The 26,783-nt window shown below is 35.1% G+C and overlaps 1 protein-coding gene across 5 annotated transcripts in view; it reads right to left on the bottom strand.

The window, feature by feature from the left end:
• The window catches only part of RPS6KA6 (ribosomal protein S6 kinase A6), a 122,072-nt gene that overhangs the window by 8,027 nt on the left and 87,262 nt on the right, over positions 1 to 26,783 (bottom strand). For 3 of the 5 annotated variants that reach the window (XM_081041874.1, XM_081041873.1, XM_081041876.1), the window contains 8 exons: positions 19,762 to 19,864; positions 17,886 to 18,016; positions 17,352 to 17,474; positions 16,777 to 16,866; positions 15,355 to 15,513; positions 12,646 to 12,807; positions 8,298 to 8,374; positions 5,614 to 5,731 (listed from right to left, as the gene is read on the bottom strand). In XM_081041874.1, the coding sequence (XP_080898000.1) occupies positions 5,614 to 5,731; positions 8,298 to 8,374; positions 12,646 to 12,807; positions 15,355 to 15,513; positions 16,777 to 16,866; positions 17,352 to 17,474; positions 17,886 to 18,016; positions 19,762 to 19,864 (963 nt within the window). Of the gene's footprint in view, positions 1 to 5,613; positions 5,732 to 8,297; positions 8,375 to 11,423; positions 11,474 to 12,645; positions 12,808 to 15,354; positions 15,514 to 16,776; positions 16,867 to 17,351; positions 17,475 to 17,885; positions 18,017 to 19,761; positions 19,865 to 26,783 lie in introns of all 5 variants that reach the window. The other 2 variants (XR_013992906.1, XM_081041875.1) reach the window with 2 other exon arrangements.

Here is a 26,783-nt window from a genome sequence, read left to right as displayed (position 1 = left end):
ATCCATTTTAAGTAAAAGCCAGCAAAATTCCAAATTCTTTGAACATACAAGAACACAGGAGAATAGCAATTTTCTTATTCTCACAGTACTCAGGTGAAAAATTCAATTAAAGTTTGGAAACGACTAATTCATTGTTTCTACTTCAATTTTAATCATATGACTGAGATAATTTTTTATCACAGTTATTACTAATTATACTGTAAGCCATTTTCATTTGTTCAACTGTTACAATTCATACTTCCACAGCATAAAAGACTGAGTTCCATATATATTTAACACTTTCTGCCTTGATTATAGGTTAAAAAATAAGAGGTATAAAACTAAGAGTAAAACGCTAATTATTGAATTTGCCTGTGTATTTCCCAGCTTTCTTTAGGTATTGTAGTCTGTCTCTACTATAATTTGGCAGAAGATATTTGAAAGCTATAGTACTAGAAGTCCTAGAAGGAATTCAATATAATGTTTTACCTGTAAAACTGCTCTGTAATGCAGATTATGTAGAGTAATATAGCTTCAGATATTTAATTTCTATACTATAGAAAAGAAGTGAGTGAACAATAACACCTTTCCTTTGAGCTCTCTATTATTAAAGGGTTATAGACCTTTTTCTCCTCCATTCCATCCACACAAGCCAAGCTAATAAAGCCTTACTTCCTCCAGAAAGTCTTCCTTAGCATGTGGTAGGCTGAAAAAGAGTCCTGGACTGAAAATCAGTTCCAGCTCTGCCAGTGATTAGTGTGTGACTTTGGACAAGATAAATTCTATTTATCTTGGTGTATCTATCTGCAAAATAATGGACCAGATCCCTTTTAGCTCTACAAATCTATGACTTGTAAATACATCAACAACAAAAAAAAATCTCCTATTAAAAGCAACCCTCAAGTCAAATGGAGAAGAAATATTTGTGTAAAACTTGATCATTTATTTCAAATTTGTACTCATTCACAATAGGACAGTATTTATCTTTATATAATGGACCAAAAAAGCTTGCTGTGTAAATTAACAATGCAAGGTATACCTGAAGAAAAGATTAAATAAATGTCTAATCACTATGCAGTATACCTGAAACTAATGTAATATCGTATGGCAACTATAACTGAAAAATAAATTTAAAAATAATCTTAAAAAAGATTAAATAGTTTAGGAAAAAGTATTCAAGTATTCATTATGCTAGATGTGTAAAGAAATACAAGAATAAATATGACATTTAAAGCTCCCTGAGTGGGAAGACAAAAAATATACACAAATGAATATATGACAAAGGAGAATGTGGTAAGTGTTCTAAATAATACACATACAACATAGTAATGGGTACTAATGGGTACAAGGTTAGAGGAAAAGCAGAAGTTGTTCTTTTTAAAGGAGGTTAGGGAAGAAGTCATAAATAATTGTCCCATAGAACTTCTACTGAGCAATTCTTTGTTGGCTAAGGGTATATGTACTTGAAATAATTAACACTTTATTTAAAATAGTCTAAAATATAGGTAGAATGGTCTTCTAAATAATTAATCAGGTATTATTGTGTTTATTTTTAATACGGAGTGACACCATGAAATTTTTGTTACTCTCTTGTCTCTTCTACTTTTGCTTTGTTTCACAGATTCTTCTCCTTGTCTCTCCAATGTCCTCAAAGCCTGGGTTTAGAGGTGAGGAGTAAGCTGAAATTATTATAGCTAAGACTCACAAAGCTCTCATGACTTCTATCACCTCCACCATTTAACTGAATAAACAAAGTCTAGGAACTCTGAATGGATAGGAAGCAAACAGAAGCATCTTCTATATCCTTCTAGTGGTGGTACTAACAAATAACAAGAAAAAACATTCAAATGGGAAAAACAGCTTGTAAGGAACTATAAGTATTAGGTTGGTGCAAAAGTAATTGTGGTTGTCACAATTATTTTTAACCTTTTAAACCACAATTACTTTTGCACCGACCTAAAAAAAGAATTGTCATGAGGTGGCAGCAAATACCACAGTTCGGATAGTGGATGGGGGGACGGGGGTTCACAGTGTGAGGGATATAAATGATGAACGTCTAAGTATTACCTTGTCTTGTGCAGCTTTAACTAATAAATTATTAACAAAAAAGAAAAAAAGAAATAGGGGCCAGTCCGTTGGCTCAGGCGGCGGTTGGAGCTCTGGGCTCCTAATGCCGAAGACTGCTGGTTCAATTCCCACGTAGGCCAGTGGGCTCTCAACCACAAGGTTGCCTGTTGGACTCCTTGAATCCCACAAGGGATGGTGGGCTCCGCCCCTTGCAACTAAGTTTGAATACGCATCTTGAGCTGAGCTGCAGCTGAGCTCCTGGATGGCTCAATTGGTTGGAGCGGGGGCTCTTAATCACAGGGTTGCTGGTTCGACTGGTCAACTCCCCCAAGGGATTGTGGGCTGCACCCCCTGCAACTAACAACAGCAACTAGACCTGGAGCCAAACTGCGCCCTCCACAACTATGATTGAAAGGACAACAACTTGACTTGGAGAAAATGCTGGAAGTACACACTGTTCCCCAATAAAGTCTTGTTCCCCTTCCCCAATATTTTTTTTAAAGAAAACTAGTTTAAGGGGTTATGGGCAACTGAACAATAGTTTACCTCCAGTACTAATTTAAAATAGGCAAAAAAAAAAAAATCAGTGTTAAAATGTATATGAGATAATGTTTTAAAAGATTCATACAGTCCTCTTGTTCAGTAATTTGCCATCACTATCAGAAAAGTTTCAAGAACAGAACTAAAGTCACTTAATCCATAAAAAGGGAATAAATGAAAGGCCTTGTGTCATATTTCAACAATATCCCCTAGTACCTTCCCCACCACCTTTTAACTCTGATTCAAGCTGTTGTTCTCAGTCTAGTTGTGGAGGACGCAGCTACCTGGCCCATGTTGGTAATGAGCACTGCACTCTACCCGGTTGAGGCAGTCGGTTGCTGGCCATTGTTCGGCCGCTCACGGCAGCCCTGCTCCAGGTCGAGCCCAGCTCACTGGCCCATGGGGCAATCGAACTGGCGACCTAGGCGTTAGGAGCATGGGCTCCAACCATCTGGCCGCCCCATCTAGTATCTTTTCCTATGTTAATTTCTCTAGAATATCAGACGAAAAGAGAAGGTGAGAATAAAACTTAACTTTAATATGTACAAGTATTATTCCTTAAGCACTAGGCAGACCTAAACATAAAACGCATGCAACACTGAAAACTAAAAATCTAAGCACAATTGGAATACAAATTGCTATTTCAGCATCACTGTTGCCAGGTTTTTGTTTTTGTTTTTTTAAAGAATGGAAGGGGATCATATATATAGCTTTAAACATTGCAATTGTTCCTCGGGAAAATATAATTTCTGATGCACAAACTGGCTGATGAGAAAATACATGTTTAATTAATAATACTAGTAGTTTCAATCACTTTACAAGGGGAACTCTGACAAATTATAAATAAACCAAAATGCATAGAAATGGAATTTTGGACTTGGAAGTGTTACCAGGAAAATGATGTTGAACACCTCAGTTCTTGTCTTCTTGAAGGAAAGAATTCAATCAAGAAATAGAAATTTATACAGCATGAACAGAAGTTTGTTAGTAAAAGAAAGTACACTCTGAGACATTGAGGGGCTGACCCCAGGGAGGAAGAAGCCACACCTCACATTGTATGAAGGCTTTTATGTCTATGGGTAGAATTGCCTCCCCCTCTCCCTTCTCTTATCTCTTTCTCCCTCTGAGGTGCTTAGTCCTCTGGCGTTTAGCAATGCATTTCTTTGATTTAGGGGCATGTGTAAACCTGGAATCCTGTTGGGCTAGGAAGGTATTGATGACAAACAGGATGTGCGCCTCCTTCCTCCCCATTTTTAACAACACATCTCTGATTTACAGGTATGTGTAAGCCTGGAGTCCTGCTGGGCAGCTGCCAGGCATCTTGACCCAACTAGGAGCTACAGCAAGGGGCTTTCTAACTGGAGCTAAATCTCTCCTTCTCCTGCTCATTTCTATCTATCTATGTACCCTATCAGAAGGACACAAGGGAGAAATTAGTCCCTACATTTTACAGATGAGAAAACTGAAGCAGCTAGTTAGCAAATCAAAATTAACACTCAGATCTGGCTTCCAATGTAGTAGAAGGTGTTCCTAAAGGTGTCCCACAGCACACTTGTGTTACGGCTAAGATCCAAACACAATCTGTTCTCTGGTTGTCTGATATTTAAAAGGTAATAACAATAACATCCCTGATGTATTTATTCTACAATGATCAAGACATGAGATTTACTCCATAATATACCCTCTAGAATAGCTAGTGTTCTTGACACAAGTAGATTTTATCATTAGCAGATATTAAACATAAACAATTCCTTTTGTCTTAAAATGTTTTCTACTTCAAAATGTGGCTTAAAAACTTCAGGTCTCTATAAGACACATGGTGACAACCCATGGGCTTATGCTTTTTTTCTTTAAGGAGGGCACAGCTCAGTGGCCCGTGTGGGGATCGAACTGGCAACCCTGGTGTTATCAGCACCATGCTCTAACCAACTGAGCTACCAGCCACTCCTAGGTTTATGTTTTAAAACTGAAAAATTTTAAATTATAAATGTAAAAATTAGTAGTCAAGGTTTGGTCAATGGTTTTTTCTCTAAATTACGTAAGACCAGTCACTCAGCAATAATACAGCAGTCACTAGCCACATACTGCTATTAAACACTTATGAAATGTGGGTAGTCCAAATTCAAATAGGCTGTTAAGTATAAAATACACACAAATTTTGAAGACTAGAAGGAGAAACGGATGTAAAATATATCACTAATTTTTTTATATTGAATAGATGGTGAAGTAATTTAAATATACAAGGTTAAATAATTATATTATTAATTTTCACCTGTTTCTTTTTGTTTTGTTTTTTAATGTGGCTACTAGAAATTTTAAAATTACATATGTGGCTAGCATTATATTGGGCATGACATCAATAATAAATATCTAGATAAAAAGTTTGTATATTCTCTAAGAATAAGTTAACATAAAAATTGCCTACATAATCACTAGTCAATATATGTGCTAAAGAAGAAACGATGTGTAAAAAGACACTACGTGATGAAAGAAACTTTAGTTGGCTTAAATATTCATTTTTCCTTAGAATATTTATATTTTTAGTTTTGGTTAATACTAACATTAGTTTATATTCCCTAACAAATACCGTGTTTCCCCGAAAGTAAGACCTAGCCAGACAATCAGCTCTAATGTGTTTTTTGGAGCAAAAATTAATATAAGACCCAGTCTTATTTTACTATAATATAAGACCGTGTCATATAATATAATATAATAAACATAATAATAGAATATAATACCAGGTCTTGTATTAATTTTTGCTCCAAAAGACGCATTAGAGCTGATTGTCCGGCTAGGTCTTACTTTCAGGAAAACATGGTATAAACTGATAAGAGACGAATAGCCCAGAAGCATAGCAGAAAAAAGTCAGCCGTTGTCTTATTCAATCCACACATACACGTTGAGTTAAAAAACAAATACTGACATATAACACTATCAAGTACTTTGCAAATACAGACTAGACTATAACTTAAACATTTCAGCAATTTAACATGAATGCAACAAAACAAAACATATATCTAATTATACCTTTGCTCCATCCGAAATATTGTCCCAGTTTCCACCACTCAGAGAGAACTTTCCGTTGCCTATGCGCAGCAGTATCTCTTCAGGAGTGTCATTGGGGCCATTAGTAAATGGAGTGCAGCTATTAATAAAATAGATTTTAACAGAGATGAGGGTCTAACATACACATTAAATCTAATTGAAAGTGATGAGTACAAGACTACATGTAAATATTTACTATAGCAAATTAAAAAATCATCTAATTATTTCCCTTCACTTTTCATATCAAATTTGATACTTCAAACAATGAACTTAGTCCTAATGAATTATTTAATAAAATGGAGTTTTGCCTATATCAATTTTTAAACTTTTGATCAGCTAATCAATGTAAAATAAAATAAAAACTGTGGCTTTTCATGTAAAACTAGTCTTAAAATCAGAACAAAATAAACATGCTAATTTTGTATTTACCCAGGCATAAGTTAGCAAACCAAATATACCTACCATGAGAAAAATGATAATTTTGTATATTCATAAAAATGTATTTATTATATTGGTTCAAATTTATTCACTAGCATTTTATAAATATTACCAGTTTAAACAGGTTAACAATACTTTTAATTAATGTCTATGAAAAATGGGTTAGTGAAATCAGTATAACAAAAAACCCTCTATAGCCATTAAAATTATGTGGAGCAATATTCATGGACAGGAAGATAAAAATACTGTATAAAGTTAAAGTAGTGGTGGAAGTGGGAAAAGGGGGTCAAATATATGGTGATGGAAGTAGAACTGACTCTGGGTGGTGAACACACAATTCCATATATTAGATGGTGTACTATAGAAATATATACTTGAAACCTATATAATTTCACTAACCAATGTCACCCTGATAAATTTAACAAACAAACAAAAAAAGAATGACAAAAAGAATGACCAGTTTTGTACCATTTTAACAGATGGAACTGAAAATGTATTCAAATTTGGGAATAGAAAGACAGGGTTAAAAAGCATGAGAAATGTTAATGTCTTAATTCACCCATGTGACAATTAAGTTGAAATAAAACTAAACACACATTTATACACACCATCATGTTTTGTTTAGTCATAAAGTATTTGAAAGCAGCACTCTAGAAATGATATCCCATTGTTTGAAAATAATAGTGTGGAGTGCAGTTCATAAGCAGATTTTAGCTGTCCTTAATTTAACACTTGCTGTGGGCTATAACTAAATATTTTGCTAAAGTTTGTAATATATCTAAAAGTACTGATGTATGTATTCATCACTAAGCCAATACATAGTTTAGTTACCATTTACATAACTTACAAAGTTTCTATTATGTCAAGCATACTTCAATTGTACTAAATGCCTTCTTTATAAAAAGGCACGCCTAAGTACATTATAATTGCATTATAATTCTTCAAATTCTATTCTATGCATTAGACTTTGCTAAACCCAGCTTTTTTCTACAGCCTTAAATTTTTGCTCCTAAATAAAAATATTAAGAGTAAAACATCTCAAAAAATTAATTAAACCAAATGAAAGCAAAAGGAAAAAATAATAAAGATAAAAACACAAAATGAGAAGAGAATAATGAAGCAATAAATCTAATCATACATCAAAAAAGAGTAAAACAGCACTTGTATTATTTGTAATTACCAACAATAACAATACAATTATTACTTTTAAAAAATATTTTTTTAGCCTTTTAAGAGAAGGCAGCTGTGTGTGTTTCTGTAATTTAGTATTCTGCTACTATTTAGATTTGTTATAAAGCTCAATCTTACTAAATCTCTATCCCCAGGAGAGCCAGAATTCAACTACTTTAAAAAAATTAACTCATGGGATAACTGAATAGTTCAAGTGGTTAGAGGGTGGTGCAAATAACAAGGTTGCTGTGTTCGATTCCTGCATGGGCCACTAAGAACTGCGCCCTCCTTAAAAACCAAAAAAACAAAAAAAAAAAACAAAAACAAAAAAAAATTAACTCAGGGCCGGCCTAGGCCACTGGTTCGATTCCCACATGGGCCAGTGAGCTGCGCCCTCTACAGCTAAGATTGTGAACAACAGCTCTCCCTGGAGCTGGGATGCCCTTAGCAGCTGGAGGTTGGCCAGCCGGAGGTTGGCATAAGCTGCCGTGAGCTGCTGCGGGCTACCCAGTGTGGCTGGGTGGCCAGCGGCAGCCATTGTGAGCTGCTGGACGACTGGCGACTGACTGCCTCAGCCAGGGGGAGCGCAAAATACCAGCATGGGCCAGAGAGCTGTGTCCTACACAACTAAACTGAGAAACAACAGCTTGAACCGGAGTGGGGGAAGGGGAGGAGTGAGGTAGAGGCGGAAGAAGGGGGGGAAATTAACTCAGTATCAAGTTCAGTGGGCAAGTACCTGTTGAAACAGGAAATTATTTTATGCTCAAAGAAACACTTTCCAATAAGTAATGCACTCAATGTAAAATATCAAAATAAAAATATATGCTTTATTTTAAAGTATCAGTTCCAATTGAAAACTCTTAATTATATACCTGAATATTGCCTCAGTAAATGCCTTACTTTAGTTTTTAAATTTTGTTAAGTAAACAATATGTAATATTCTGAAATGTTGATAGCAATTTCCTTAAGGTTATCTTCATCTGTCCTCTTTTTAGATGAAAATATACAGGTGAAATTCAAAAATGATGTGAGTTATTTTGAGTATATAAGTTTCTTACCCCGCCAACATTGTGTATAAAAGGACTCCCAGACTCCAAATATCACAGGCAGCATCGTAGCCCTGTTGCATAAGAACCTGAGAAAGAAAACTCATTATCTGGTACTACTCAGTATAAATTCAATTTTCTCATCTGAAAGAAAGTTGTGTTTCTAATACTCTCACAAATGTTCACAATTTAAACAGAATATTATTTTAATCTTTTCAAAGATAGACTCACTTAATGTTAAAAGCAAAGTCTTCTGCTATTACCAAGCACTGAATAAATGGCTATTAATAAAGTGATTAAGTAACATGGGTCACACACAAACACAACCTTGTAAGGTATGATCCCTGAACTCAATGAACTTTGATTTCTCCTCTTATGAAAATCAGATACAGACATCAAAGTTTAAGACCAAGATGTACAGAGAGCTTAATGTATACTATACACAATACAACTGTCTTTTAATCCTGACACTGACTCTATGAAGTGATATGATTATTTCCATTTTGAAGTTGAGGAATCTGAGGCAAATGTCAATTTGCCCAGTATAACAAAAGTAATAGGTAGTGGAGTAAGTATTCTTACTCTAGAGCCTGTGCTTTTTTTTTTTTTTTTTTTTTTTTTAGAGCCTGTGCTTTTAATATTTATAACTGCCTACTTACTACATGAGATAATATATGATCTTATGAAAAGGATGAATTTATATTTTGTATACAAGGCTTATGTCTTGAAAAGATCAGTGTATTTCTGGATCACAAATACACGTTTGATAAATTCTGGTTTCATCAATTTTTCATACAATAATTTAGGTAACTGTTTTTTGCTGTTGGGGCTAGTGTTAATAAAAATCAAATAATATATTTTATATGCATGTAAGTTTTCTCTATGAAGTTAATAGAGTTTGTTAAAAAAAAAAGATGAAATGAAGCCTTTTTTCATTTAGAAAAATAAGTCCTCTGCTAAAGCCTTTAGGCATAGGAACCAAATAAAAACATTAACACATTAATAAAAAGGGGACGATATAACCACCATCATGGACATTTTATTTGTAATTTTGGCTTTGACAATTGCCGGATATGAATATAGTTACCTTCCTACTTGCATCAACTTAAATACAGGAAGACAGAAGTCAGAATTAAAGTTATTAATGCCATTGTAACAGTGATGCTGTATCTTTCATTTTTGAAATGTAAACCTCTGATGTAATTTGATTTGACTGAGGATTGCCTTGGGACTTTTTGAAAGTTTTTTCCCCCCCTTCTTTGTTTCCCTCCCCTCCCACCAAACCTTGATGACTGTTTACTATACATTTACTATGCATACCAGTTCCAATGGTTTTATTTACTTCAGACCAGTGTGCACATCTGGGCCAGCAACTTGGGGGGGGGGTTAGCATCTGTGTGGGATTCACTCCTGACCCTGGGGCAGACCAGCCTCTAGGAAGCGCTTTTTCTTGGAGGTGCCTAGCTAACTTCTCCTTCTTCTTCCTTCTGCCCCTCCTTGTGTGTCTATAAAACCTTTTGGCAATATTAAGAGGGGAAAGGCAGTCTTTGTGAGAGGGAGTCCAATGTCTTCCCTTAATGCTGGCATTTTGGAATAAAACTGCTTTTCTTTCTACCAACCTTGCCTTTTGCATTTTGGCTTAGCGAGCAGCCGGACCTTTTGCACAGTAACACCATTAACTTTCTCTTTTGGTTTCCCAAATCAGCAAAAAGTAACAATAGATAGAGATTCTCATTCCCTTTGCTCTAAAGTTCAACTTAATTCATATTTGGAGTGAAATATATGACAGCCCAGAGCAGAGCAAAACAGGGTAATTTTACAATTATTTTATAAAAGAGCTGCGGACAACATCCATCCAATTTACTGTAAGTTCCTTTAATTCAGGATCATTCTTAGACCTCAGTAGGCATTAAATATCACTTGAATAATATAATGGATTTACTTTTATAAATGAAAGAATAAAGTCTTTTTGGAGATATATTAATTTTTGCGACACAGGTATAGTAGAGAAGCAAGCACATCTATTATGTCTACTTTAAGAGGTTGATTGAATTGATTCATATAAAATATATGCATATTCCTTGCTATTGTTAAGCTGAAATTACAATTAGTTTATATCTTAGCAAAGATCTCCTCGTTATACACTGTGATGAAATAATGGATTTATGCCCCCATAATGCTGTTATTACTCAAATACCTGCATAGATACTTGAATATTTGATTCTAGTTTAAAAGATAATGCATTCCATATATTTCATGACTCATTTATGAACAGGTCTGAAATTTTACAAATATTACCCAAATCTCTGTATTTTATTTACAACAATTTACAAGTATTCATTAATTGCTAGCAGAAGCTTCTGCACTAGATAATAAAACTTTTCAAAGGGTTTTGGAAATACAAACACTAACGAAAGGTAGTTCAAGCACATGAAGTGTTGTCCACAAGTTCACCTGAAAAACTTCACTATTACAATGGTGAGAGTGTCTTACTATTATACAATGGAAGTCTGTTAGAATAAAAAGCATCAAAAGTCTGCATTCTTCTCTGGATTTGCACTCATTTAAAAATGTACTTAACTTTACGCTAAAAAATGTTTCCCTAACCATCAATCTAAACATGGACATAGTATATATTTTGCATTTTAATGTCTGCTTTGGAGATGTTCATTTGGGACACATTCACCCCTAGTCTTTTTCCAGTGAGAAGTTTCCATCATATCAAGGGGTCCAAGTCCATAAGATTAAGTCAGTATTAAGAATTTGGCTATGAAAATGGTTATTCTGTACTCTTCTGCATGTCTCCTGCACAAATGCTAGAATATTAATGATGACTACATATCCTATCTTTAAAACAAGAGCCCTAATCTCAACTATTCTCTCCTCCTATCCTACAAAACCATTGAAATGTCCAAGAAAGGCTAATTTTTAAATGTCTGATTTATATCTCTTACACCTGGGGGCAATACAATAACCCCTTCTTGGGTCACGCATGCATTCCAATTTTTATTGGAGAAATATAGTTTCTGTATATTTTAGTTTAATAAAAATGTGTGCATTCCTTATTCTATGAATTTAATTAAAATACAGATGAGAGCACATTCTCTAGATGTGTACATGATAGGGCAAGTCTCTTACCATGAAGACCCTGTAAAGCAGGTGCGATGCTGCTTCCTCCACATCTCCATCTTAAAGAGTTAATAAATTTTAACATTCTAAGTTTTCTTTAGAAAGTTATTTTTCTACATTTCTATCTTTGCTGTTAGAAATGTTATTTATTTTTCTAATAGCTACATTAAAATACAGATTTGTTGATATTTAAATATAAATGGTTAATGTTAATCTGATGTGCCGTTTTATTCAGAAAGGGCTATTTGATACAAAAATAAAATCAGAAAACATGCACACAGAATGAGAATTCATGCTCAAATTACTTTTCTTCTTCTCTGACTTGGAAATTTCAATTTTTCAAACTTTATTTTTTTTTTTTATTTTGCTTTGTGTTGAATATACAATATAATAATCCATATGGGTTAGCATAATTCATGACATATAAGAACAGCTTCTGACTTACAAACAAATCTTAAAAAGGATCTATATGACCAGTGCCATCCTTGATTCATTCTTTCATCAACCATACTTTCAATTTCTGTGGGAGTTGCTACAGTCAAAACTCCCACACCCATGATCAGAACTGGCTGTCTGTTGGAGCTTGCCAAATGTGAAACCTTCACCCCTTAACCTCCCCAGACTTACCTTTCCTGAATCTTCCCTCTAAGATCCACCTATGAATGTTATTTGCCAAGAAAAATCCTATGGCTTATAAAAAAAAAACCCAAGAAGCTGTTTTCTCCAGAAATTAGAAGATCCTTAAACAATCAGGGATGAAACTATATTTATATGTCTATTATATATAGTGTTAAACAATTATAAGTTACCTCATGTTCAGCACAACCCAAAATATCTGAAAATCTATCCTGGCTTTGTAACTGAGTAAGTGCTGGGTCTTGAAAAAGTTATTTATTTAGGTACTTTAAGCCTCATTTTCCTCATTCATAATATTTAATATGTTGAAGGTGGAGTTATCTCTATTCTCTCTCCCAGCTCTAAAATGGTATGGTTCTTAAACTAGTACATAACCCAAAGAATAGTATAGTCTGATTATTACATTAAGGTTGATTTCAGATGATAGTTCCTAGTCTGAATATTTATATCAGGGGTTATCAGAATTCACTGATTTAAAGAGCTTTATAGTTGAGAGTGGACAAGATAACTCAGCTTTTACCTACCTACCCTTACATACATATACATTCAACTAAAGAAAAAGAGTGAAGACAAAAACTGAAGTTTTAAAGAGTACCTCAGGTGCTACAAAGTTTGCAGTATAGCATGGAGTTAAGAGAAGTCCATTTTCTCCTCGAAGTTGTTTTGCAAACCCAAAATCACAGATCTTAATGGAGTCTGCATTGGCTGATTCATCCATGTATAAAATATTACTAGGTTTAAGATCACGATGAACAACCTTGAACATAAAAGAAATAAAAAGCATAACATTTCTCTACCGCTAAATAAATATTTGTGAAATAAAACATTTTAAGTTAATATATTTCCAGGAAAAGGAACTTTCTTAAGCACAAAATTTTGAAAATGATACTTTCTCCATCCTGGATAGCCTTGAAAGCCTGAAGTATACAGAGGGAATAATCTCTATCAGACAGATGCTCCAGTTTCTATTCAAGCCACTAGTTTTGTTAACCACTTCCAATTTCAAAGTATCAAAACTCAATTCTCAGTTCCACTTCTGGTTATAATGGACTAAGACCCTGCTCAACATGCCCCTCCTTAGAGTAAACAACTATAAAACCCGAACATAATACAAAATTCAATTACCCGAAGGTACTGGAGAGTGAAAAGAAGCAGATAGACTGGCTGGGAGTACACACTTGATTGACGGAAGGAATATGGGGAGCTATATGAAGAGGGAATATGGGGAGCTATATGAATGGCTTTTAGGCTAGGGTTAAGTGCAGTTCTGATGGCACACAGTAGTGGTGAAGACACACATGGAAAAGCCCACAGTCTTTCTGGCCTAGAAGACCAGAAAAGAGATGCTGGGAAACTGTGAATGCTGAGTGGAGGGATACTGTAAGGTAAAGAGCCAGAACTGACCCTTGAATCAAAAATGTGCACAAGAGGCTCAAAGTAGTTAATATAAAGCTAAAAGATAGAGATCAAGTTGCTAGCCCTAAAGCAGAGTTTTCAGTGCAGACACTGCCAAGAAAAGTAGTTATTGAAGCAAAACAAAACAGAAACAATAATAATCATTAGAGAAAAATAACAGAAAACAAAAAAAATTCTATATCTTAATATTCAAATGTGCAGTATATAATCCAAAGTTATCTGATATACGAAGAACCAAGAAAACGGAACACAGTTTCAAGAGAAAAAGAAAAGTCAACTAATTCCAACTCCAAGATAAACCGCGGTGGAACTAACAAACAAGTGGCTATTATTATACGTGATGTGATGGAGGTGCTAGCTAACATTATGGTGGTGATCATACTGCAGTATATCAATGTATCAAACTAACACACTGCACACCTTAAAACTACACAATGTGATGTTGATTATATCTCAAAATGTATTATGTGAAATTCACAAGACTAAATAAATACAAAAGAAATTTAAAAAATTAAGTGGCTATTATAACTACACAATGGAGTAAAACAAAATATGCTTTCAACGCATGAAACTCTCAGCAGAAAAATAGAAACAATAAATAAGAACCAAATGAAATGCTGGAAATGGAAAATATTCTGAAATTCTCTACACAGTTATTTTCCTACAGATATTATCCACTTCATTTAATCTAGTCCTATCTTTAACTAGCAGTTTACCGTACTGAAAGCTCTTCAAAGACAAGGACCGAGTCTTACTCAGTTTGAATCTGCAACACCTTTTACAATGCCTGGCATATAGAAATGCTCAATGCATCTCTGTCATTAATTTATTTAATTGATGTAATAACCAGAAGGTTTCTAAAATAATAAACTAAGCAAAGATGCTTAACATTTTCCTCTTCTCAAAACTTCTGGTCGTCCTTTATTTTAGAGAGTGTTGATAAAGACAATCAAGGAATTAAATTATAAAAGAACTACTCCTTTAGCATTATACAATTTATATTTGAAAATATTTAAAAATATATTCTATTAAACTACACATAAAACTGAAGCTTGGATTATTTTTCTTAATTATAAGAGGGGTTCACGTAGAATTTTCACTGTGTCAATTTTGAATTGTCAATTTCTTTATTGATAATACTTAAGTGGATACACATCCACTATTACAACTAATTCAAACTTACATTTTTAAATTATTTGTGGCTTTGTTTCCTTGTAAAGCAATATATAATAAAAGTTCACCTTTTTAAATAACATTTGCTTTCTTTTTGAAGAGACAGGAAGCAAAATAACAGGTCTGCTCCTCCACTACAAATTTTAATGTATTGGTATTTCGAATATTTAGAATCCAAATTTCTTACTGTATTTGGAGGACGGGTTGGCAAGGGTCAAGATACACACAGTCCTCTTCCTGCCAGAGCTTTATATGTTAGGTATAGCATAATTTGAATCATATTCACAACATGTCCTTGAATAATTCTTTTATGTTTCACTTTTAAGTTTGATTAGGTTTAATATTAGGTTAGTACAAAAGTAATTGCGTTTTAACAGGTTAAAAAAAAACAAAAACTGCAAAAACTGCAACTACTTTTGCACCAACCTAATAATTTTAAAGTCCAGCTTAGATACATTTATATCATCCAAACCACTTTTAAAACTAATATGCTATTTAATCAGGGCCAACAGGCAGAGTGAAGAGAACTAATAAAGTATTATTAATTTTCCAAAATCCATAACCTTCACTACATTGAGTTTAATTAATATATTCTCTGTAAAATATACTTGTATGTGATAGAAAAAAGTTATCCATTTTAGGTGGTGTCCCCTATGTATGATTTTATGAAGATGTAAGTCCTAGAATTGAAGGGAAGAATATAATTATAACTTACTCCTTGACAATGAAGATAGTCCAGTGTCTTAGTTATTACAAACAGTATATCACTAGCTTCCCGTTCTGTGAAACATTTTTGTTTGAGAATACGGTCAAGTAGCTCTCCTCCTTTCATCAAATCCGTAACAAGATAAACATATCTACCATCATCATAAACCTAAAGAACATAAATGTTTAAATTACATTTACTTTACTTTTCTAGTGAACCTCCAGTGTTAAAAAAAGACATTTCTTTATTGTTAGTATAGTACAGGCTACACGGAAGATTAAACCAGCCAAATAACCTCTTATACAGTCCTGTGAGACCATATTAAACATATATAGAGGGTACCAAAAAATGTATACACATTTTAAGAAAAAAACTGTATTAAAATTATGCTGATGGTAACCACTTTGAGCACTTTTTGTAATTGCAGAAATCAAATGTAACTTGTACTCATCTTTTGTTATCAATATATATTATTACAATTTTAATAGTTTTTTCCCTTCTTAAAATGTGTATACTTTTTTTTGCACCCACTGTATAATTTTATTAACTTTTAAAGTTGTATATTATACTTCATCAAAGGATATAAATGGAAAAATAAAACTGTGTGCCTCTCAAATGGCATCTATCTATCTTATTTTTGACTGTATTATAGACAGATACTTTTCTTCCTTATTAATACTAAGCTTCCTTCTGGCAATACATATATTATCAGTTTTTTCAAAATTTTCCCCACAGTCCATTATCTGATATGGTGTCTTAAATATTTGTTGAATTCAAATATTATATCAAGGAGAATAAATAGAAAAATATGTATACCCTCTCAGGGCCAGAGAGAGAGAGAGAAAGAGAGAGAGAGGTAAACTACTGTTTAAAGATTCTTAATCAAAAGGCTTATCATATTATCTAAAACAAACTGATTGAAGTGATGGCTGACTTGTCTGCCTTCTCTACAGAGAAAGGAGCATTATTTTCTTATGTAAAAAGCCAGCAGTCAGTAACATCTATTAATATGAGTTATATGCTCATTTTATAAAACTACAGAGTAATATACTATTTTGCTCAAAAAAAACATCCATAATGCAACAGCCAATTTCTGTAATCAAGAAAGTAAAATCTTCTAGAATTTGGCAGATTCCCAATCTGCTATATTTTATACTACTACAGAATAATAAATAGTACTAGTTATAATTGTTATTAACTAACCAGACTATACTCAAGTATTTAGGACACTCATTTACCAACCATCACAGTTCCTTTTTGACAGTCTATAAGGGTAGGAATACAGAATCATAGGGGATAAAAAAGAATTGAAGTAGCAAATTTAAGAGTTTTGAGATTTTGTTGCATGAAAAGTTTCAATAAGAAAGTAAAGTGCCAAGTCGTAACTTCATTAGCTTAGCTTTTGAATTAGCTTAGATTTTAAATACCTACATCTTTTAAAGTGATAATGTTGGGGTGTTGTCCATAGCGCATCAATATTTCAATTTCTTCTGAGGGGTCTCTGTTACTTCTGTCAATGATCTAAGAAATAAGACAAATCTCAGAGAAAACCAAATTATGTTCTTTGTCTAAAAATGAATGATACATTTTCAGTTTAGTTATATTTTTAAGCAAATGCTTAAAACTCAAGAGTGATGCTTGTCTCATATTATTTTAACATTTAAAAACCTAACAATAAAAAAGACCACTTTCTTTAACATTACGTTCCAGTTAACTGAAACTATACTAACTGATAATGTGATCCAAATGCAACAGTAATTGTCACAATTGCTCAATCTTAACATACTACCTTACAATAAAACTATTAAAAAGCAAGACATTCATGGAATACACTATTTCTCCAAAATAGTCTTGGAAAGAAATTCAAAATGAAAATATTACGTCTTAAGAGTACTTCCTCATTATCTTATCTTTGCAATCTCCCCTAGCTCCACTGAAAAATGTCAGTTAACCTGTCATTTAACTTACACATATAAAACAAAAAAAGTTAGGCACAGAGCCAATACCTTCACGGCAAATTCCATGTTGGTAGCTATATGTATGCAACGCTTGCAAACAGAATAGGAGCCAATACCGATATCCTCTTTCAATTCATATACTTCACTAAATTGTGCAGGATTTCCATTTATCTGTTTTTTAATGTAAAATACTAAGATTAATGCAATATTTTTACATTTTCTATCTTTTCTCCTAAATATACATTCATCTTAAATCTTAAAAAAAAAAATCAAGAATAATTAATTCTAGAACAGATCTGAGCTGATCCTAAATTGCAGGCTGTCTAGATCCCTAAAGCCAACACAATAAATAAACTAGCTTATACATCACCATTACATTTTCTTGCCAAAAGAGATTACATAAATATAATTAAAAGTTACTACCGTCTGCTTTATTTCAAAACATACGGCAACATCTTTAATTCATTATTATACAGAGATAAATGAAGTTAAAAATCACGTAAAAATTATTCTGAATCCATTAGAAATAACTAAAAGAAATAATTATCCCTAAACTACATAATTTGATTATGTGGAATTTACCTGAACAACTGGAAATACGTCTGCACTTGTGATAGAAGTGATTTTATATTCTTCTTCAATAGAAGTTGAAACAAAGCTGAATCCTTTGAAGAGTTGATGGGTATTAGCACTGGCTGGCAGACCAGGAGAATCTAATGTCCAAATAATTATATTCAATTAGAACTACACAGACTTCTATGATATAAAATGTCAGAATTTCTTTGAAAATAAAGGAAATCATTAAATATTAGCATCAGACATGCTACATTATATATTTGATTTATTGTGTTATCCGTCTCCCCAAACTACTATGCAAGTGCCATGTGGATTGTAATTTTCGTGCTGTTCACTGCTGCATCCTCACTGCTTAGTACATTGTAGGCATTTAATATTTGTTGAAAATGTATGAAACAAACGCCACTAAAAGAAAACCTCATTAGGGCAGCCGGATGGTTCATTAGGTTAGAGTATGAGCTTTCAACAACAAGGTTGCCGGTTCAATTCCCGCATGGGATGGTGGGCTGAGCCCCCTGCAACTAAAGATTGAAAACGGCAACTGGACTTGGACCTGAGCTGAGCCCTCCACAACTAGATTGAAGGAAAAAGACTTGGAGCTGATGGGCCCTGGAGAAACACACTGTTCCCCAATGTTCCCCAATAATTTTTTTTAAAAGATCCTTAAAAAAAAGTAAACCTCGTTAAATTCTAAACTGTAAGAGTCAGAATGATATATCTCATTTCTTATTACCTACCCCCTACCCTCTAATGCATTAGCATTTAAGAACTTTTAAAACAAAACAAAAAACCTTTCACCTTTGCTCTCGTCCCTGCTTCTGATAAATATTTCCCATTTAAAGCCTCTATCTGAGGTGCCCAAGCAACACTGTATATAGGAAAGGAAAATCAACCCTTTGCAAACTTACAATTCTTTTAGCTTTTATTTAAGAAACTAGTTTAGGGCTGGCGTGAGCTTAGAGCTCCATGCTCCTAACTCCGAAGGCTGCCGGTTCGATTCACACATGGGCCAGTGGGCTCTCAACCACAAGGTTGCCAGTGCAATTCCTCGAGTCCCACAAGGGATGGTGGGCTCCGTGTCCCCTGCGACTAAGATTGAACACGGCACCTTGAGCTGAGCTGCCTCCCAGAAGACTCAGTCAGTTGGAGCGCGGGCTCTCAACCACAAGGTTGCCAGTTCGATTCCTAGACTCCTTGAAGGGATGGTGGGCAGCACCCACTGCAGCTAAAATTGAACATGGCACCTTGAGCTGAGCTGCCGCTGAGCTCCCAGATGGCTCAGTTGGTTACAGTGTGTCCTCTCAACCACAAGGTAGCCAGTTTGACTCAAGGGATGAGTCGAGGGATGGTGGGTTGTCCCCTGCAACTAGCAATGGCAACTGTACCTGGAGCTGAGCTGCGCACTTCACAACTAAGACTGAAAGGACAACAATTTGAAGCTTGAACGGTACCCTCTACAACTAAGGTTGAAAGGACAACAACTTGACTTAGAAAAAAGTCCCGGAAGTACACACTGTACACCAATAAAGTCCTGTTCCCCTTTCCCAATAAAATCTTTAAAAACAAAAAAAAGGAACAAACTCTTTAAAAAAAAAGAAACTAGTTTATTTTTTTAACCATCTAATTCAGGGGTGTCCAAACTTCTTTCAACGTTTTTCACCAAGGGCCATATGAGGTGAAATACACAAACAGCCGGGCCACTCAGTAGAGGTGAAGTACGTATTGCCTCACCTGGTTTATTTAAGTAAACTAAATATACTTTTGGAATTTGCTGATTCAATTAACAATGGATCGTGGGCCGCATTTGGCCCGCGGGCCGCAGTTTGGACACCCCGATCTAATTGAACAAAAAGCCCTGATGTTACACATAAACATGAATTACCTTTAGGTGTTTTTGCAGTAAATTCAGGATCAAAACAAAAAGTATCATCTGCTTTTCCAGAAGCAGGTTTGAAAGGAGGTTTGACTTCTCTTTTATATAATTTCTAGAGCAACAGCATAACACAAAAACATATTAACACTTTAAAAATCATTATACTTTGTAAGGGAAAGCAAAACATAATATTCACAGTCCTTAACAGAAGAATCACAATTTCATAAATAAAATTTCAACAAACTTCAGATACCCATTAACCAAATTCTAAAAATTTGAGAGATAATGTACAGAATCAACTGACACCAGGAAACATAGTAGAGATGCCACAGGTTGCATTCACAAGGAATAATGATGCTGGGTTTTGGATATCAAAAACTGGCTTAAAAATCCCCTGGTAAAATAACCATACAGAATATGTCATAATGTTACCTAGGAAAATAACTAACAATACTCAAGGATTTCAAAATTAATAGACTACCTTCAATAACTATATATTTCACCTAAAATATTGTTTTCACATGAAAATATGCATTAAAGGAACCGTGTAGGGCTCTTATAATAGAATTCAAAAACTTAATATTCTCTAATATTCTAACTTTCCAAAATTTGTATGACCTTGTAGGGATTTAATACTAAAGGCTTATAAAAATAAATCAAAATATTGCCTTCTAAAACTTGTTCCATAAGGCAGGTGAAATAATGACTTGAACAATGAATAATGGCTTTTTACCTCTGCCCTAGAATTCAAGAAACTTTTGAAAAAATTTTCAATACCAAAACCAGAACTAGATAATCAAAACTGCTTACCTATGATGATTAATAGTACAGAAAATATATAAAACTGTATTATAAAAAAAAAACAACAAAATGTGGGTTTTTCTTAGAAAAGCTTAGCAGTAGTCTAGGAGTTGCAACTTAAAAAAAATTCTATACATGACTTAGAATTCCAGAGATTGGATAAAATAGCGGCGCGAGGTGAGCCTCTGTAAAGCTCTCCTGGAATTTACTAACTAATCGGACAACAATAACTCCACAAAGGACTCCCTGCACAGCAGACAGGCAAGACGAAGAGGCCCACTACTGAATTCACCTCCAGGTGGGCGAATCGCGCCAGCAGGGGAGGAGGAGAGGAGAAGTGCTGAGATGGAGCCGCGCGGGCGCAGGACGCAGACCTAGCTCAGTGCTCAGAGCTCGCTGCATCCCGGAACTACTGCAGCTGCGGGAGAGGGAAAAACTTGGACTGCTAGGGCTCGGCTTACAGCCCACAGGGCTGAGGGGGCAGCATATAACACGGCTGAACCCAACTCTCACGGCAGACACCTCAGAGCAAAGACTGAGGGAAGAAGGCTGAAAACTGTGGTTTACGCCCTCACTGCCGAGCTGAGAACTGAAGCCTTAGGCACTGAGACTAGCCGACCCCTCCCGACCCTCCCAGAGCTCACCCCGCCCCCACCTGCCCGGTGCTAGAAGCTATAAAGTAGCAGTATCAGATCAAAACGACAGGATTTTTGCTGTTCTGAGAACTGTGAACCGCAGAAACAGATTCGCAGCCCAATTAGTTCCAGCAAAGGGGAGGGAACTGTGGAAGCAGGAACGGCTGTGGTGGTGGCCATTGCTCTGGCCCATCTCTCACAACTCACCCCGCCTCTGGCCCCACCTATCTGGGCGGATCCCTGCAGGAGAAAACAGAACTGCTGAAACATACCAGCTCTGAATCTGGTGCAGAAAGAGCTTTGGAACTTCAAAAGCACTCTGCACCCCCACAGGGACGAGGTGCCCTATGACCCAGGGGAACTGTTAACAGAGGAGAGGCCCGTCTCCCAGGGAATCCCCCCATTGTGTGAGAAGCAGAAAAAGTGCAGAGAAAATATAGCACTACTGTGTCAGAGAGAAAAAAAAAGCCTGCAGTCAGAGAGAAAATAAAATATTCTTCCAAAAGTATAGGAAAACAAAAGAAAGACCTCTTCCTATCAACCTGCTGCAGAAGCCACTCCTGTAGATGTCTAAGAAGAGAAATAATAAATCAGTAATTGCCATGAATAACCAAGGCAACAAGACAGCTCAGAAAAAAGTGAAAAGTCTCCAGAAAAGGAACTTAAAGATATGGAAATATGTGACTTCAATGATAGAGAATTCAACATTGCAGTTCTGAAAAACCTCAAAGAGATGCAAGAAAACACAGAAAGGAAATCTAATGAACTCAGAAACACAATCAAAGAACAACATGAGCATTTAACAAAAGAGACTGAAATTTTAAAAAAAAACCAAATGGAATTTCTGGAGATTAAGAACTCAATAGAAGAAATTAAGAATGAAATAACCAGCTTAGGTAGTAGAGTTGACCAGATGGAAAAGAGAATCAGTGACATCGAAGATAGAAACCTGGAAATTACACAAATGGAAGAAGAAAGAGACTTGAGGCTTAAAAGAAATGATAGAACTCTACAAGAACTTTCTGACTCCATCAGAAAGAGCAATATAAGAATAATAGGCATACCAGAAGGAGAAGAAAAAAAGAATGGAACAGGAATATACTCAAAGAAATTGTTAATGAGAACTTTCCAAATTTGTGGACAAAACTGGATCCTCGAATCCAAGAAGCATATAGAACACCTGATTACCTCAATCCCAACAGGCTTTCTCCAAGGCACATTGCATTGAAGCTGTCTAAAATTAACACCAAAGAAAGAATGTTCAAGGCAGCCAGGGAAAAGAAGACGGTAACCTACAAAGGAAAGCCCATTAGATTATCACCAGATTTTTCAGCAGAAACTATACAAGCCAGGAGGGACTGGAACCAAATATTCAAACTATTGAAAGAGAGAAATCATGAGCCTAGAATAAAATATCCAGCAAAGATATCCTTTAGTTATGAAGGAGCAATAAATACCTTTCCAGACATCCAGAAGCTGAGGGAATTTTCAAATACACCACCTGCACTACAAGAAATACTAAAGGAGGCTATTCGACCACCTTCAACAGGGACAATTTGTGTCAACCGAAACATAAAAAGTGGCAGCGTAAAGGCCTGAACCGGAATATGGGAATGGAGAAAGTAAGCATGCTGAAGAAAATGTCATACTCTAACTGTTACATTTTCTTAAGAGTAACCACTCAAAAAAAATCCAGACCTGAAATGTATACTGTAATAAAAGAAGAAACAGAGGGAAACATCATAGAATACAACCACACAGAAATAATAGACAACAACAAAAAGGCAAAGAAACAATGGAGTCACAGCCTTACCAGAAAACTAAAGATAGAATGACAGGAAATCCTCACGTATCAATAATCACCCTAAATGTAAATGGACTGAACTCACCAATAAAGAGACACAGAGTAGCAAATTGGATCAAAAAACTCAATCCAACCATATGCTGTCTCCAAGAGACACATCTCAGCTATAAGGACAAGCATAGGCTCAAAGTGAAAGGGTGGAAATTGAAACTCCAAGCAAATGGTACCCAGAGAAAATCAGGTGTAGCCATAATGATATCAGATGAAACAGACTTCGGGGTGAAAAAAACAACAAGACAAAGATGGACATTTCATAATGGTAAAGGGGACTATATAACAAGAAGACATAACAGTCATCAATATTTATGCCCCCAATCAGGAAGCACAAAAATATACAAAGCAACTACTAACAGAAGTAAAGGGAGAAATTGAAAAAAACACAATTATACTAGGGGACTTAAATACATCATTGACAGCTATGGATAGCTCATCCAAACAGAAAACAAATAATGAAATAGCAGCCATAAATGACACATTAGATGAAACGGACATCATTGACATATATAGAGCACTTCACCCTAAAACATTAGACTATACATTCTTTTCGAGTGTACATGGAACATTCTCAAGGATAGACCATATATTGGGGCATAAAAGCAGCCTCAGCAAATTTAAGAAGATTGAAATCATACCAAGCATATTGTCTGATCACAAGGCTTTGAAATTGGATATCAACTACAAAAAGAAAGCAGGAAAAAACACAAATACATGGAGATTAAACAACATACTTTTAAAGAACGACTGGGTCAAAGAAGAAATTAGAGGAGAGCTCAAAAGATACATAGAAACAAATGACAATGAAAATACATCCTACCAAAATTTTTGGGATGCCGCAAAAGCAGTATTAAGAGGGAAATTTATATCATTACAGGCCTATCTCAAGAAACAAGAAAAATCCCAAATAAATAACCTCATGTTACACCTTAAAAAAGTAGAAAAAGAAGAACAAGCGAAACCCAAGGTCAGCAGAAGAAAGGAAATAACAAAAATCAGAGCAGAACTAAATGAAATAGAGAACAAAAAGACAATAGAAAAAATTAATGTGACAAAAAGCTGGTTCTTTGAAAATATTAACAAAATCGACAAACCCTTGGCTCGACTCACTAAGATAAAAAGACAGAAGACACTAATTAACAAAATCAGAAATGAGAAAGGGGGAGTTATCACGGACACCACACAAATACAAAGGATCATTCAAGAATACTATGAAGGACTATATGCCACCAAATTCAATAACCGAGAAGAAATGGACAAGTTCTTAGAAATATGTAGCCTTCCAAAGCTGAACCATGAAGAACTGGAAAATCTAAACAGACCAATCACCAGTAAAGAAATTGAATCAGTCATCCAAAACCTTCCCAAAAGCAAAAGTCCGGACCAGATGGCTTCACTAGTGAATTCTACCAAACCTTCAAAGAGGATCTAATGGCAATCCTGCTCAAACTCTTCCAAAAAATTGAAGAAGAGTCAGTACTCCCTAACTCATTTTATGAGGCCAACATTACCCTGATAACAAAACCTGGTAAGGACAACACTAAAAAAGAAAACTACAGACCTATATCTCTGATGAATACTGATGCAAAAATCCTAAACAAAATTCTAGCAAATCGAATACAACAATGCATTAAAAAGATTATTCATCATGACCAAGTGGGGTTCATCCCTGGGGCACAAGGATGGTTCAAGATCTGCAAATCCATCAATGTGATACATCACATAAACAAAATAAAGGACAAAAATCATATGATTATATCAATTGATGCAGAAAGAGCATTTGACAAGATACAATATCCATTTATGATTAAAACACTCAATAAAATAGGCATAGAAGGAAAATACCTTAACATAATAAAGGCCATCTATGACAAGCCCTCAGCTAATCTCATAATTAATGGTGCAAAACTGAAGCCCTTTGCTCTACGTTCAGGAACACGACAGGGCTGTCCCCTATCACCTCTGCTTTTCAACATAGTGTTGGAAGTCCTTGCCAGAGCCATCAGGCAAGAGAAAGAAATAAAAGGCATCCAAATTGGGAATGAAGAAATTAAAATATCACTCTTTGCAGATGACATGATGCTATATATAGAAAACCCTAAAGACTCCACCAAAAAGCTGTTAGAAACAATCAATGAATACAGTAAGGTGCTGGCTACAAAATCAACGTACAAAAGTCCACTGCATTCCTATATACTAACAATGAAATCTCAGAAAAAGAAATACAAAAAACAATTCCCTTTGCAATTGCAGCAAAAACAATAAAATACCTAGGAATAAACTTAACCAAGGAAGTGAAGGATTTATATGCTGAAAACTATAAGACATTTTTGAAAGAAATTGAAGATGACACAAAGAAATGGAAAGACATTCTGTGCTCATGGATTGGAAGAATCAACATAGTTAAAATGGCTATATTACCCAAAGCAATATACAGATTTAATGCAATCCCCATCAAAATCCCAATGGCATTTTTTAAAGAAATAGGACAAAAAATCGTCAGATTTGTTTGGAACCACAAAAGACCCCGAATAGCCAAAGCAATTTTAAGAAAAAAGAACAGTGCTGGAGATATCACACTGCCTGACTTTAGCTTGTACTACAGGGCTACAATAATCAAAACAGCATGGTATTGGCAGAAAAAAAGACACATAGACCAATGGAATAGAATTGAGAACCCAGAAATAAAACCACATAAATATGGACTGATAATTTTTGACACAGAAGCTAAAAACATACAATGGAAGAAAGACAGCCTCTTTAATAAATGGTGCTGGGAGAATTGGATAGCCACGTGCAAAAGAATGAAACTGGACTGCTATGTGTCACCATGTACCAAAATTAATTCAAAATGGATCAAAGACGTAAGCATAAGACCTGACAGAATAAACTGCATAGAAGAATACATAGGTACTAAACTTATGGACCTTGGGTTCAAAGAGCATTTTATGAATTCGACTCCAAAGGCAATGGAAGTAAAAGCTAAAATAAACAAATGGGACTATATGAAACTTAAAAGTTTCTGCACAGCAAAAGAAACCATCGACAAAATAAAGAGGACCTGAGTGAATGGGAGAAGATTTTTGCAAACAGTGCCTCCGATAAGGGTCTAATATCCAAAATATACAAGTAACTCATGAAACTCAACAACAAAAACAAACAAACAACCCAATTTTAAAATGCGCAGAGGACCTGAAGAGACATTTCTCCAAAGAGGACTTTCAAATGGAAAATAGACATATGAAAAAATGCTCAACATCACTAATCATCAGAGAAATGCAAATAAAAACCACAATGAGATATCACCTCACCCCAGTCAGAATGGCTATCATCAACAAGACAAATAGCAACAAGTGTTGGAGAGGCTGTGGAGAAAAAGGAACCCTGATACACTGTTGGTGGGAATGCAGACTGGTGCAGCCCCTATGGAAGGCAGTGTGGAGGTTCCTCAAAAAATTACAAATAGAATTACCATATGACCCAGCAATCCCTCTCCTGGGTATCTACCCAAAGAATTTGAAATCATTCATACATAAAGACATGTGTGCTCCAATGTTCATTGCAGCTTTGTTTATGGTGTCTAAGACATGGAAACAACCAAAATGTCCTTCGATAGATGAATGCATAAAGAAGTTGTAGTATATATGCACAATGGAATACTATTCGACGGTAAGGAAAGATGATATAGGAACATTTGTGACAACATGGATGGATCTTGAGAGTATAATGCTAAGCGA

The sequence above is a fragment of the Rhinolophus hipposideros genome (assembly GCF_964194185.1).
Source record: "Rhinolophus hipposideros genome assembly, chromosome: X".
Taxonomy (NCBI): domain Eukaryota; kingdom Metazoa; phylum Chordata; class Mammalia; order Chiroptera; family Rhinolophidae; genus Rhinolophus; species Rhinolophus hipposideros.
This window is presented reverse-complemented; position numbering and strand designations above follow the sequence as displayed.